The sequence below is a fragment of the Anolis sagrei genome, chromosome 5 (assembly GCF_037176765.1).
Source record: "Anolis sagrei isolate rAnoSag1 chromosome 5, rAnoSag1.mat, whole genome shotgun sequence".
Classification (NCBI taxonomy): domain Eukaryota; kingdom Metazoa; phylum Chordata; class Lepidosauria; order Squamata; family Dactyloidae; genus Anolis; species Anolis sagrei.
Window position 1 is genome coordinate 195,377,803 of NC_090025.1, and position 15,558 is coordinate 195,393,360.

The 15,558-nt window shown below is 44.0% G+C and overlaps 1 protein-coding gene and 1 pseudogene across 3 annotated transcripts in view; one reads left to right on the forward strand and one right to left on the reverse strand.

Moving 5' to 3' along the window:
• Window positions 1–15,558, reverse strand: part of AHCYL2 (adenosylhomocysteinase like 2) — a 175,830-nt gene that overhangs the window by 62,145 nt on the left and 98,127 nt on the right. Inside the window, exon 1 of one of the 3 annotated variants that reach the window (XM_060776371.2) lies at window positions 3,861–3,939. The exons of the other annotated variants lie outside the window; for them this stretch is intronic. Coding sequence (XP_060632354.1) covers window positions 3,861–3,914 — 54 coding nt within the window. The 5' untranslated portion in view covers window positions 3,915–3,939. Of the gene's footprint in view, window positions 1–3,860; window positions 3,940–15,558 lie in introns of those variants that run through there. 3 annotated transcript variants of the gene reach the window in all.
• On the forward strand, window positions 8,262–10,336 carry LOC132775529 (solute carrier family 2, facilitated glucose transporter member 5 pseudogene; annotated as a pseudogene).

Sequence of the window (15,558 nt, forward strand, 5' to 3'; positions counted from 1 at the left end):
CCTGACTGTGAGAGCCGTTCAGCAGTGGAACTCTCTGCCCCGGAGTGTGGTGGAGGCTCCTTCTTTGGAAGCTTTTAAGCAGAGGCTGGATGGCCATCTGTCAGGGGTGATTTGAATGCAATATTCCTGCTTCTTGGCAGAATGGGGTTGGACTGGATGGTCCAGGAGGTCTCTTCCAACTCTTTGATTCTATGATTCTATGATTCTAAGATGCCTTACAGACAGCATGGTCAGCATGAAGGAACTTTTCTAGCAAAGTTAGGTCACTTTATCTGCCAACCCGTTCATCTGAGAACTATTCCTTTGTCTTACTATCAAATTATGGAATTAGGTCCAGACGTATCTCAGAGACACAGGGACTGGGTGAGCAAGACAACAGCTGAGAAAGGTTTCCAACTCAAGTGTATACAATATTAAGCCAGATCATCATCATCATCATCATCATCATCTTCTTCTTCTTCTTCTTACACTGACACAAAAGCACAGTATGTCACAGCAAACGAGATCTATTTGCTGGGTTTCGTATCAAAAAATCACAAGTCGAACACTTCCCAAGCGTCTAGGACTGTGTGATGGATTTTTGAATGATGTGCGCAGAACCAAGTCAGGTGGCCTTTTGCAGTTGACAGATCATGAATTTGTCAATGTGCATTGTTTCCAAATGCCGGCTGAGATCTTTTGGCACGGCACCCAATGTGCCAATAACCACTGGGACCACCTGGACTGGTTTATGCTGCCAGAGCCTTTGCCGTTCGATTTTGAGGTCTTGATAGTGGCTGAGTTTTTCCTTATGTTTTTCCTCAATGAGGCTGTCACCAGGAATGGTGACATCAAAAATCCAAACTTTCTTCTTTTCCACAATCGTGATGTCTGGTGTATTGTGTTCCAAAACTTTCTTAGTCTGGATTTGAAAGTCCCACAGTATTTTTTGCGTGTTCGTTTTTCACGACCTCTGCAGGTTTATGATCCCACCAATTCTTTACTGCTGGCAGGTGGTACTCGTAACATAAGTTCCAGTGAATCATCTGGGCCACAGAGTTGTGCCTCTGTTTGTAGTCCGTCTGTGCGATTTTCTTGCAACAGCTGAGGATAAGATCTACGGTTGTTGTTGGTGTTGTTATTGTTATTATTATTATTTGAAACACAACAAGAGTCCACAGCAGACAGGATCACTCTGCTGGCTGTTGTATTGGATCACACGTCGGACACTTCCCAAGTGTCTAGGACTGTGTGATGTATCGGCGAATAATGCATGCAGATTCCAATAAGGTGGCCTTCTGCAGCTGGCAGATGGTAATCTTGTCAGCGCTGATTGTGTTTAAGTGCAGGCCAAGGTCTTTAGGCACTGCATCCAGTGTGCCGATCACCACTGGGACCACTTTGACTGGTTTGTGCCAGAGTCTTTGCAGTTCAATCTTTAAATCTTCATATCATGTCAGCTTTTCCAGTTGTTTCTCTTCAATCCTGCTGTCACCTGGGATTACAACATCAATAATCCATACTTTGTTTTTTCCACGATTGTGAGGTTAGGAGTATTGTGATCCAATACTGTCGGTCTGAATTCGGAATACACAAAATCATAATATGAACATAGAACGGCTAAGACTATGTAAATGGATGACAAATTTTGATTGGTAGACATTGGTTTTTTTATTGATTTTAATAGTTTTATGGTTTTTTATGGATTTTATATGTATTTATGATGTGTTTTTTTTATTGAGATATGTATTTCTATGTGGCATCTTATTTGCTGCCGATCTGTATGCCGTCCCGAGTTGCCTTCGGGCTGAAATGGGCGGGATAAAAATGTCATAAATAAATGAAATAAATAAATAAATCCCAGAGGAGTTTGATGTGTTCATTTTCCGTAACCTTTTCTGGCTTGTGATCCCACCAGTTCTTTGTCGCAGGCAAATGGGATTTGTGGCACAAGTTCCAGTGGATCATCTGAGCAACGGTGTTATGCCTCTGCTCAATAATAATAATAATAATAATAATAATAATAATACATAAGATGAGAATTTAAAGATAATACATTAGGTTATATAATATATTATAATACTAATAGTATAATATACTGGTAGTGTATTATCTATATTGTGGTAGAATAATATATCATAATTGTATACTATATATTGCATGTAATATTACATTACATTATATTACATTACATTACATTGCAGTATAGTGGTATAGTACAAGATAATAATATATAATACTAATATTGTGCTATGCTAATAATATAGTATTATATGCAGTGTTTCCTCACTTGCTGGGGTTAGGTTCCAAGACCTTCCACAATAAGTGAAAAACCGTGACATAGGGATGCTCTATTTATTTTAATATTTATACATTATTTTAATAGTTATACACTATTTTAAGTCTTTATAAACTTAAAATAAAGTGAAGGAAAGGAAGGAAAGGCCCTTCAAGGTTGGAGGGAGGGATGACTGAGAAGGGAAAATAATTTAGAGAGCGGCGGCAGCAAAAACCCGTGAAACAGCGAAAATATATATTTTAAATGAAATATTTTTTGAAAACCACGAAACAGCGAGTCTGCAATAAGTGAACCGCGAAGTAGCGAGGGGACACTGTATATAATATTAATAATAATATTATAATGTAATCAAATATAATATTAACATAATATAGTAATATATAGTAATAATATTGAATTGTAATAATGCGAATATATTACATATGGTACTAGTGGTAATATATCATAATATATACTGATATACTGTTTTATTATTGTATATTTGTATATCTTAAGTTGTCATATTTTTGATTGTGAGCCGCTTTGAATTTCTGCATGGAGAGATAAAGCTGGATATAAATCTATATATAAATAAAAATGTAATGTTCGTTTGTGGGATTAACAGAACTCAAAAACCACTGGACGAATTGACACCAAAATTGGACACAAGACACCTAACAACCCAACGTCCTTCACTCAAAAAAATTGATTTTGTCATTTGGGAGTTGTAGTTGCTGGGATTTATAGTTCACCTACAATCAAAGAGCATTCTGAACCCCACCAACGATGGAATTGGACCAAACTTGGCACACAGTTCTCCCACGACCAACAGAAAATACTGGAAGGGTTTGGTGGGCAGTGTCCTTTGGTTTTGGAGTTGTAGTTCACCTACATCCAGAGATCACTATGAACTCAAACAATGATAGATCTGGACCAAGCTCTACACGAATACTCAATATGCCCAAATGTGAACATTGGTGGAGTTTGGGGAAAATAGAATCTTGATATTTGGGAGTTGTAGTTGCTGGGATTTATAGTTCACCTACAATCACAGAGCATTCTGAACCCCACCAATGATAGAAATGGGCCAAACCTCCCACACAGAACCCCCATGTGGGCCATAACAACGCGTGGCAGGGGACGGCTAGTAATAAATAAACAAATAACTCAAAGGCCATCCAGTCCAACCCCATTCTTTCTGCTACGCAGGAAACACAGTCAAAGCACCCCCAGAAGATGGCCATCCAGCCTCTATTGGAAAACCCCTAGAGAAGGGGACTCCACTGAACTCCCAGGTGGCACCTTCCACGGACAAACAACCAAGGTTTCCCATAGTGCACATCACAAAAGGAACGGTGCTGATGCCAACCAGGTCTGTCCTGTTCCCTGTCAAAAGACACACCTTTTGCCATACAAGGAAAACTTTGCCACCGACAGGTGTGTCTACCTGAACGCGCACTCAGCCAACACTTTTGAAACCACATATTCCGATACTCGATGCTGTGAGTGACAGGCAGGTGAAAGGTAAAGGCTTCCCAAGGAAATGGGGGAAACCATTTGGAGACCCTTCTTCTCCTGCTCCCCCCAGAGAGGCTCCCCTCACCTGGGCTTTGGTCCCTGCATCGCCATTCACCACGTACTTCTTTTGGTTCGGCATGGCGCTCCGGCTACCTGCCACCTTCCCGTCCTCCTCCTCCTCCTCCTCCTTCTCCGGAGGGAGGGAGGCCTTCCCTTTATATGTCCCTCTCCCTGCATCGGAGATCCTGCCTGCTCTGGTTTCAGCCCTTTTGCTCGGGGAGGGAAGATGGGGCCGAGGCGGGAGGGAGGTTGAGGGAGGTAAAGAGGAGGGATCCCTCCCCCTGGCCCAACTCTTCTCTTTCTCTCTCTCTTGTCCCCTTGATCTGGTAAAGCCCCCCAAGACTATTCAATGAGGCCCTGCCACTTATCTTCACCCCCTGCCATTTCCCTCCTCTTGTTTATGTGCCCCTCACCTCAAAAACCATTAAGCCGTGGTTTCTAACGTGGCCTGGCTTGCATGTGCATAACAATGGCTTATTTATGTAACCGGTGCATTTTCTGGCCTGCTATAATTAACTTGCTAATTAGGCACCTTTTAACTACTCCCTTTCCCTTTCCCTCCCCGCCTCTCTTGTTTTGCTCAGGGTCAGATTATGATGTTTAAACGGAGGAGGATCCAAGTTTCACTAATGAGCCCCCAAAACAATGAAAGCCTTTACTGGCCCGGCTTGGTGGTCAAGAGTGCCCTCGACCGATCTCTGGAAAGGTCAGGGCAACGGCAAGTGGATTCGGTGTCCTTGGGAAGGTCAAGTCCTTGTGCAAAAACACAGTGCCACTCAAGGCAAACACCTGCTCGGCTCTTCCTCACCTGCACCACCTTGAAACGGGAAAGGAAGGAGGAAGGACAAGGCCAGCATACAGCCTTACCACATCTCTTGCTAGATTCTCAGACATGGACCAACTTGGGCCCTCCTGGTGCTTTGGATTTTAACTCCCACCATTCCTAACAGCCTAGGAATGGTGGGATTTGAAGTCCAAAACACCTGGAGTGCTGAAGTTTGCCCATGCCTGCTTCAGTATGTCTTGTGTTGGAGTTCAGCCTGTGATTGCATTTCAGGATCAGGTTGCTTTGGATGTGGGAAGTGATGCCAATGAATTTCAAGATGGCAATGGTTTGGTCAATGATACTGATGTAGAGAAGGACCAGGAGACCCTTGTGCAAAGTGTAGTTTCCCATGAGAATGTCCCTGAAGGGTGTGGGGATGATGGTGTACTCCCTGAATTGCTGCCAGAGTTCCCAGGATTTGGGTCTTGAAAATGACTGGGCACCTGGCCCAGCTGTAAAACTTAATGAGCAAATAGATAGGAGACAGAAGATTAGTCGAAACAGGCAGACTGAACAATGGCTTCAGCGGTCTGCCAGAATCTGACAGAAAAAGATAAGGGAATCTCAATTAAAGCAAAACCAATTTCTGAGTGTTTGGGATAGCTTAACGGGGGGATAAAAGTTCCAAGTATGGGAAATATAGTCAGATAAGGCATCATATGGAATCAAGTGTAGTTCATGTCCTTGTTTATAGAATCATAGAATCAAAGAGTTGGAAGAGACCTCATGGGCCATCCAGTCCAACCCCATCTGCCAAGAAGCAGGAATATTGCATTCAAATCACCCCTGACAAATGGACATCCAGCCTCTGCTTAAAAGCTTCCAAAGAAGGAGCCTCCACCACACTCCGGGGCAGAGAGTTCCACTGCTGAATGGCTCTCACAGTCAGGAAGTTCTTCCTCATGTTCAGATGGAATCTCCTCTCTTGTAGTTTGAAGCCATTGTTCCGCGTCCTAGTCTCCAAGGAAGCAGAAAACAAGCTTGCTCCCTCCTCCCTGTGGCTTCCTCTCACATATTTATACATGGCTATCATATCTCCTCTCAGCCTTCTCTTCTTCAGGCTAAACATGCCCAGTTCCCTAAGCCGCTCCTCATAGGGCTTGTTCTCCAGACCCTTGATCATTTTAGTCGCCCTCCTCTGGACACATTCCAGCTTGTCAATATCTCTCTTGAATTGTGGTGCCCAGAATTGGACACAATATTCCAGATGTTTCATGGAAGCCTTGCTGGGAAGATTCTTGTCTAAGTATTTCTTGTTTCATGCCTTAGATTCATGGATTGTATGAATGCCTACTCATGCCTTGGATTAATGTTTCCTGGTTTTCTGAATTATATTAGAGAAGAGTGGTCTTTGTGTTTATGGACTTTGCTGACTATTTTTGCTCCTGCTTATCTTCTTACCTAATTGGATTTACCTATTTCTTTTAAGTGCTTTTTTACTTGCTGCTTTTAAAATTATCTTCAATAAAACGATTGTTTTCCAATCAACGGTGTGGTGTTTACAGTCAGAGGGTTTTTCCTGTCATGAAGTGCAACATCTTGTCAGCCTTTGTTTGAGAAGGGAGCACTGTCAGAATAACGTTAGTAGCCCGCAGAATGTTTCAGCTCCTTTCACTCTCAATGTGATAAAAACTCAAAAAATACACATGGATCTGTTGCTTTAAGTAGAAACAAAAATATAGTTCTATTTACTGTAGGTCAAAAACACAAAGCCAAACAGAAGAATTATTCTCACCAATATACAACAAGCAATATCTCCGCTGAGTAGTCTTCTTTGCACGACAATATGCAAATACATAGCAAAATAATACAGTCTCCCTACTTAGTTATCAGTAGAATGTCCTTATCTTGCTATAAACAAGCAGTTTCCTTGGCACTCCAAACAGTTCACTCTTCAGCTTCAGGATGCTGCGTAACCACTCCCAGCAACAGGCAAAGGTGTCTTCAGCTCAAATGAGCCATCAAACTAAGCCAAATGCAAAGCTCAAGGCTTTGCAAGAAACTAGCTTTGAACAAGTATAAGATCATCAAGATTGTAACTGTGTATACTGCTAGTTACAGAGACTTGTTCTCAAACCATGAAACTAAAACCAAAACTAAAACCAAAACCTTTGGATTTGGTCCCCTGAAGCCTGTCAAGGGTTTGCTAGATAAACTGTGGAAGTTATAATTTAAAGCCATCTTCACATATTGGGCCCATGAAATGTCTACAGCAGTGTTTCTCAACCTTCCTAATGCAACAACTCCTTAATACAGATCCTCCTGTTGTGCTGACCCCCAACCATAACATTATTTTCATTGCTACTTCATAACTGTAAATTTGCTACTGTTATGAATCGTCATGTAAATATAATTTACTGGACCAAATTGGGCACAAATACCCAATAAACCGAAATTTGAATCCTGGTGGGGTTGGGGATGGGATTGATTTTGTCATTTGGGGAGTTGTAGTTGCTGGGATTTATAGTTCACCTACAATCAAAGAACATTCTGAACTCCACCAATGGTGGAATTGAACCAAACTTAGCACACAGATCTCCCATGACCAACAGAAAATCCTGGAAGGGTTGGGTGGGTATTGACCTTGACTTTGGGTGTTGTAGTTCACCTACATCCAGAGAGCACTGTGGACTCAAAACAATGATGGGTCTGGACCAAACTTGGCACGGATACTCAATATGCTCAAATGCGAACACTGGTGGAGTTTGGGGTAAATAAATCTTGACATTTGGGAGTTGTAGTTGCTGGGATTTATAGATCACCTACAATCGAAGAGCCCCTTGGCTCTTTGAACAGTCAGGGGTGAAGAGTCAGTTTGCTGAGAACCTGGAGTGGAGGCTAAGAGGGATCAATGCAAGATTTGAACCCCACCCACTTCCCACACAGAACCCCTATGACAAACAGAAAATACTGTTCTTGTGGGTTTTTTCGGGCTATATGGCCATGTTCTAGAGGCATTTCTCCTGACGTTTCGCCTGCATCTATGGCAAGCATCTTCTCCTGACGTTTCGCCTGCATCTATGGCAAGTATCTTCAGAGGCACCTCTGAAGATGCTTGCCATAGATGCAGGCGAAACGTCAGGAGAAATGCCTCTAGAACATGGCCATATAGCCCGAAAAAAACCCACAAGAACTGAGTGATTCCGGCCATGAAAGCCTTCGACAATACAGAAAATACTGTGTTTTCTGGTGGTCTTTAGCAACCCCTCTGAGACCCCCTCACAACCCCCCAGGGGTCCTGAACCCCTGGTTGAAAAACACTGGTCTACATTGACCATATAATGTAGCTCCAAACTGCATTATAATGGCAGTGTAGATGGAGCCTGCATAATTCCAGTTGCATCCTATTTTCCCATTAGACCTACTGATTATATGTACAGACCTGTGTGCAATTTCCACCTAAACATGAAACGTATGGAAAGAAATTGTGGACCTAGCATGTGAAGCTGGCTAGAAACTATAATTTCCAAAATTGATCTGGCAAAACTTTTACAGGCTTCAGAGGACCAATTCCAAAGGTAATAAGACTTTTTGGTTTCAATGTTATGTTTTGAGAAGAAGCAATCGGTCTCTGTAACTAAGAGATATGAACTGTTATGATCCTCATGATCTTATAATTTGGCGAAAAGAGTGGGCAAAGTTAGCAGAAGTGAACAAAGGCCAAAGCAAGAGAGGGAACGAGCAAACGTCATGGTGACGATGAGAACACCAATTGATTCAAAGTGAATGTCAGGTGGGGTTAATCAAACCAAATAGGACTCCTGCACGGAGGAGATATTCTTTTGCAAGAGGGAATGAACTCATCAACCAAAACAGGCAAGAGTTCATGGCACCCAAAGAGTTCAAAGTCACATGCGATCTTGCCAGCCTCCTGCATCAATCCGGATCCACTCTTCATGACATGGTTTAGTCAAGAGAAGGAATGAGGTTGGCTTGCTGCTCCAAAAGGAAACGACTGTCCCAAGGGCTCCGAGACGGAAGATGGCCAACTTCTGCTCAAACCTGGTCTTGTATCGGAGGGTCCTTCTAATGGCCATCGTCGCAGGCTTGGGAGGGACCTTCCTTTTTGGATTCCAAGTCTCCGTGATCAACTTCACCGCGCCATACGTCAAGGCGTTCATCAATGAGACCTGGCTGGAGAGGTACAACGTCCCCATCGAGGAAGAGACTCTCCTGCTCCTCTGGTCGCTCATTGTGTCGACCCTCAGCATTGGAGGGCTGATAGGATGCTGGCTTTCAGGATACCTGCCTGCAAAATTTGGGAAGAAGAAATGCCTCATATTCAACAGCGTGGTCATGATGGCAGCAGCGGCGGCTGTGGGCGCCAGCAAAGTAGCCAAGTCCTTTGAGATGATTCTGCTTGGACGGATCCTGTATGGTTTCAGCGCGGGTCTCGGCTGCTGCATCCAAGGTCAATTCCTCACAGAAATTTCCCCAAAACACCTCCGGGGTTTCATCAACGTCTCTCTTGCGGTTCTGGCAACTTTGGGGAAGTTCCTAGGGCAAGTGGTGGGGCAGCATGAACTTCTGGGGAGTGAGTCTCTCTGGCCACTCCTGCTGTCCATCAACGGAGCTTTAGGCCTGGGGATCTTGGTGATCACCCCGTTCTTCCCCGAGTCTCCGCCTTACCTTTTGATCCAGAAGAGAGACTTAGAAGGCTGCTTGAAAGCCCTGAAATGGCTATGGGGTGAAGGGGACCACAAAGCAGAAGTAGATGACATGCTGAAGGAGCAGACATCCATGAAAGCAGCCAAGATCATGACGGTCTGGGGGCTTCTGAAAGAGAAGTCCATGCGCTGCCAGCTCTACCTGCTGGTCGTCATTGGGGCTGCGCTGTCCCTAAGCGGCATCGCAGCCGTCTACTTCTATGCCTCCGAAGTGTTCAGCACTGCCGGGTTCAAGCAAGAACTCATCCCCTACGTGACCATTGGGACTGGGGCCTGCGAGCTCTGTTCCACCATCTTCTGCTTCATCCTCATTGAACACTTCGGCAGGAGGAAGCTGATGCTCTGGGGGTACGGCTCCATGATCCTGGTCCTGGCACTCCTAACCACGGCCCTCTCTCTCCAAGACAAGGCCTTCTGGATCCCATACTGCAGCACTGGCCTCGTCTTCCTCTTCATCGTGGTCTACGGCATGGGTCCTGCTGGGACAACAATGCCGGTCATCGTCGAACTCTTCACCACGTCGTCCAGGCCGGCTGCGCTCGTCATCGCCATGACTCTCCACTGGCTGGGAATATATTTGCTTGGGATGCTTTTCCCGTACGCGGCACTCTACCTGGGCACCTTCTGCTTCCTGGTTTTCATGGTCTTCATTGTCATCGCCTGGGGAGTCATCTTCTGCTTCCTCCCAGAGACAAAGGGGAAGTCGATCGCCGACATCCAGGGGGAATTCAGCAAATCCAACATGGAAATGGACGGGAAGGTTGCCATGATCAAGCCTATGCGTGAAGATGACACAGTGTGCACCAAACTCTAACAGGATTGAAAGAAGGGGTTTGTGACAGGGTCAGAATGAAGGGTTGTGACTGAGTCAAGAAGACCAAAGTTCCAAAGGAGCGATCACTTTAAGAGATTTAAGATATCTGGTTTACAGCACTTTCATTTCTGAAGAACAATGTGGTGTCACCTTCCTTGGACTTACTGACGGGGAGAATGCCATACTTAAATCTCTGCTTGCTGAAAGCAAGTTGGAGATGGGCTCCACATATTCTAGATTTATGCATCAGCACTGTTTACAATCTGAAGAGGTCAGTAACACATGAGTGCTTCTGAATATACAAGTGTTGTGACGGAGTCTTCGAGTAGTGATGCTACTGGGAGTATTAGGAGGGGTGCTTTAACGGGTCTGTCTTGCAACAGCAAGCTCTACCTTTAACATCTTTTGTTTTTGTTGTTGTTCATTCGTTCAGTCGTTTCCGACTCTTTGTGACCTCTTTACATCTATCTCTTTACACCTATCTCTTTAACATCTATCTCCCACAAATTACTCAGTTCCTTGCAGGCCATTCCTGGCAAGAGAGGCCACAGCCTCTTGGTCCTGATGTTTACGTCCATGAGAATAGACCTCCTCTCTCAAAAGCCACTTGCAAAACATTGCAGTCAAGAGTCCTCCATGCAAAAGCATTCCATCCCATTTCCAGTTTCTTTTTTTTATGACAATCAGCGTAAACATCCTGTGCCAAATTATTCTTAGTCTTCTATGGGTTAAATGGGTATCTGTGGCTTTCCCCCCATTCTGTCTCTCTAGGTACACTAGGTCCTTGTATGCACTGTGTTTTGGCTCCATGATATCAAAACCTATGGACGCACAAGTCCCAATATATACAACAACCTAGCAAAATGGTTTCTGTACTTCTGAAAATCCAGAAGGACAAAAGTCTCTGGATTTGAAGCATCCAACAGCTTGGAAATATTTTCCCCCAAACAATCCAAAAAGCCTTGATATTGTAATTTAATACAATTGCAACATCAAGACTTTTTGGATTTTTTGTGAAAAAAATATTTCCAAGCCATTGGATGCTTTGAATCCAGAGACTTCTGTACTTCTGAAAATATCGGGATTATCCAAAGTTTACCAATATTTCCTTTTGTATTTGGATTATGACATTCTGGCTACATAAACATCCATTCTCATCTGAATTTGGGTAGGAGAATGAAAGCAACGAACACCCACAACCCTCAGCATAGTAGTCCAGAGTTGCTAAACAATGAGCCATGCCACCAGAGAGTGGTGAGTGCTCCTTCCCTATTAAAGGCTACACATCAATGTAATATTAATATTAATAATAATAATAATAATACTTTATTTATACCCCGCCACCATTTCCCCAAGGGACTCGGAGCGGCTTACATGAGGCCAAGCCCAACAACACATGAGTAAAAACAACAAGCAATAAGGAAATGTATGTGTTATATAGATATCAGCGGCTGTGGCTCAGAGGACATGAAGGTAAATGGCAAAAAATAAATAAATAAAAAGCCTCTCAATAAAGCTCAACTTTCAATGTCTAGTTAACTTTTGGTTTTGCATGTTTTGTCTTCCTAACTACACAACACAGCAAGGAAGAAATGCAATTTTTGCATGCTGAGGGACCAAGGTGGCAACTTAACCAAAGCTGTCCTGAAATGGACAAAGAGCTCGGTCTACAACGAGTTTAATGTTGATCTTTCTAAGGCTGTTATTAAAGGACATTTTTAAATCTCAGGTGGGTGGGGGTCAAGAAGGAATTCCAGAGTGAAAAGTAATAGTTCCCCTCTATTTGTTGTCAAAGGCTTTCACGGCCAGAATCAGTGGGTAGCTGAGAGTTTTCTGGCCATGTTCAGTAGCATTCTCTCCTGATGTTTCACCCACATCTATGGCAGGCATCCTCATAGGCTGTGAGGTCTCTTGGAAACAAGGCAAGTGGGTTGTTATGAGTTTTCCGGGCTGTGGCAAGTGGGGTTTATATACCCGTGGAATGTCCAGGGTGGGAGAAACAACACTTTTCTGTTTGAGGCAAGTGTGAATGTTGCAATTGGCCACCTTGGTTAGCATTTAATGGCCTTGCAGCTTCGAAGCTTGGCTGGTTGCTGCCTGGGTGTTAGTTGGTCCTGATTGTTTCCTGTCTGGATTTTCCCTGTTTTTGGAGTGTTGCTTTTTCTGTACTGTCCTGATTTTAGAGTTGTTTGAATACTGGTAGCCAGATTTTGTTCCTTTTCATGGTTTCCTCCTTTCTGTTGAAATTGCCCACGTGTTTGCGGATTTGAATGGCTTCTATGTATAGTATGACATGGTGGTTGTTAAGAGTGGTCAGGACAGTAAATAAAGAGCAACACTAAAAAGGGGGCGGGGAAATTCCAGACAGGGAACAACCAGGGCCAGCAAACAGCTCCCAACAAAGGATTCCCCCAGGCAGGAAGCAGCCAGACTTTGCATCTGCAAGGAGAAAGAACTCTTGTCTGTTTGAGGCAAGTATGTATGTTGCAAGTGGCCACCTTGATTAGCATTTAATGAACTTGCAGCTTCAAAGCCTGGCTGGTTGCTGCCTGGGTGTTAGCTGGCCCTGATTGTTTCCTATGTAGAATTCCCCTGTTTTCAGAGTGTTGCTTTTTCTTTACTGTCCTGATTTTAGAGGGTTTTTTTTTAAATACTGGTAGCCAGATTTTGTTTCCTCCTTTCTGTTGAAATTGCCCATATGCTTGAGGATTTGAATGGCTTCTATGTATAGTATAACATGGTGGTTATTAGAGTGGTCAGGTTAGTAAATAACGAGCAACACTAAAAAAAAGGCTCCCAACAAACAGCTCCCTACAAAGGATTCCCCCAGGCAGGAAGCAGACAGGCTTTGAATCTGCAAGGCCAAAAACAGGGGAATTCCAGACAGGAACAACCAAGGACAGCAAACAACTCCCAACAAAGGATTGCCCCAGGAAGGAAGCAGCCAGACTTTGCATCTGCAAGGCCATTCAATGCTAATCAAGGTCGTCAATTGCAATATTCACACTTGCCTCAAGCAGAGAGTTGTTTCTCCCACCCTGGACCTCATTCTATGGGTATATAAACTTCACTTGCCTAGTTTCCAACAGACTTCACAACCTCTGAGGATGCCTGCCATAGATGTGGGCGAAATGTCAGGAGGAAATGCTTCTGGAACATGGCCAGGCAACCCGGAAAACTCACAGCAACCCAATCCCTTTTCTCACTCTCCCCGCTGAGTCTAAAAACTGGGATAATAGCCCAAGCCAAAATGCTGAATGGAATGGAAGTCAAGTTTGACAACATTTTATAGGAGGCGATGATTATTTCAGGTCTCCTGCCTCAGTCGCCTGTAAAAAGCAAAGCTCCCCTAAGGCAAAAGGTTTCTTATACAGGGCTTTCGGCACAGAAAATGCATAAATGAATAGTAAAGCTGTTTCTAGGACTATGCACAAGAAGCTACAACAGCCAGTCCTTAATGTCAATCAGATCCCTCAGACCTGTCCTTTGCCAGAAATTTCAAACATGGGGCATAACTTTCCAACGTATTACAGCTTAAAATAAAACCATAACATGAAATGCGCATATATATATATATGCGCATAGATAGATAGATAGATAGATAGATAGATAGATAGACAAAGCCTAAGTAATACAGCCCCAAATACTATTTATTTGCTATGAGAAATGCATGGAATTGCTCATAGACAGAGCGGAAGGTCAACTGCTGTGCCACTTTCAAGATCTAAGGTGCAATTCTGATCATTTTTAAGGAGGATTCAGGATTCAGACACTATAATTCTACTGATATTTGCATATTAGGCAGTTCAGGACTGAATATATTATATGTGGGGCTCAAGCTTTTCGTGGCTGGAATCACTGGGTGAGTTTTCCGGGCTGTATGTCCATGCTCCAGAAGCATTCTCTCCTGATGTTTTGCCCACATCTATGAGGTTGTGAGGTCTGTTGGAAACTAGGCAACTGGGGTTCATATATTCATGGAATGATGCCCAGGCTGGAGAAAAACTCTTGTCTGCTTGAGGCAAGTGTGAATGTTGCAATTGGCCACCTTGATTAGCATTGAATAGCCTTGCAGTTTCAAGGCCTGGCTGGTTGCTGCCTGGGGGAATCCTTTGTTGGGAGGTGTTAGCTGGCCCTGATTGTTTCCTGTCTTGATTAGCATTTAATAGCCTTGCAGCTCTATAGAATAATAGAGTTAGAAGAGACCTCATGGGCCATCCAGTCCAACCCCATTCTGCAGGAAAATCACATCCAGGGCACCCCTGAGAGATGGCCATCCAGCCTCTGCTTAAAACCCTCCAAAGAAGAAGCCTCCACCACACTCCGGAGCAGAGAGTTCCACTTCCTCATGTTCAGGTGGAATCTCCTTCCTTTCCTGTAGTTTGAAGCCATTTTTCCATTGCGTCCTAGTCTCCAGGGCAGAGGAAACAAGTTCGCTCCCTCCTCATGACTTCCTCTCACATATTTATACATCATGTCTCCTCTCAGCCTTCTCTTCTTTAGGCTAAACATGCCCAGCTCTTTAAGCCACTCCTCATAGGGCTTGTTCTTCAGACCCTTGATTATTTTGCTTGCCCTCCTCTGGACACATTCCAGCTTGTCAACATCTCCCTTCAATTTTGGTGCTCAGAACTTGACACAGCTTCAAAGCCTAGCTGACCGCTGCCTGGGGGAATCCTTTGTTGGGAGGTGTTAACTCAGTGGTTCCCAACCTGGGGTCCCCAGATGTTCTTGGCCTACAAACTCCCAGAAATCCCAGCCAGTTTACCAGCTGTTAGGATTCCTGGGAGTTGAAGGCCAAAAACATCTGGGGACCCCAGGTTGAGAACCACTGTGTTAACTAGTCCTGATAGATTCTTGTCTGGATTTCCCCTGTTTTTTGAGTGCTGCTCTTTATTTACTGCCCTGATTTTAGAGTTTTTAAATACCGATAAGAGTTCTTTCTCCCACCCTGGACATTCCACAGAAACATAAACCCAATTTGCCTAGTTTCTAACAGACCTTGCAACCTCTGAGGATGCCTTCCCTAGATGTGGGAGAAACGTCAGGAGAGAATGCTTCTGGAACATGGCCAGAAAGCCCAGAAAATTCACAACAAACCCACTACTCTAATTATTTCCCAATGTTTATCCTCGGGACGTTTGCTTTGCTTTAATTCGATACTTGGGACATAGAGCTGGAAAGAGAATAGCCGACTGACCATCAAACCGTGTCAAGTGTCAGTCAAATGTTTAATTATTAACTTTACATTTTGATCATCAGGAGTTTGTTGTGTGACTTTGGCACATTCCCACCTTGAGTGACCCTAAGTCAGGCATGGGCCAACTTTGGCCCTCCAGGTGTTTTGGACTTTAGCTCCCACAATTCCTAACAGCCTACCGGCCAAAGTCTGCCCATGCCTGCCCTATGTGTGATG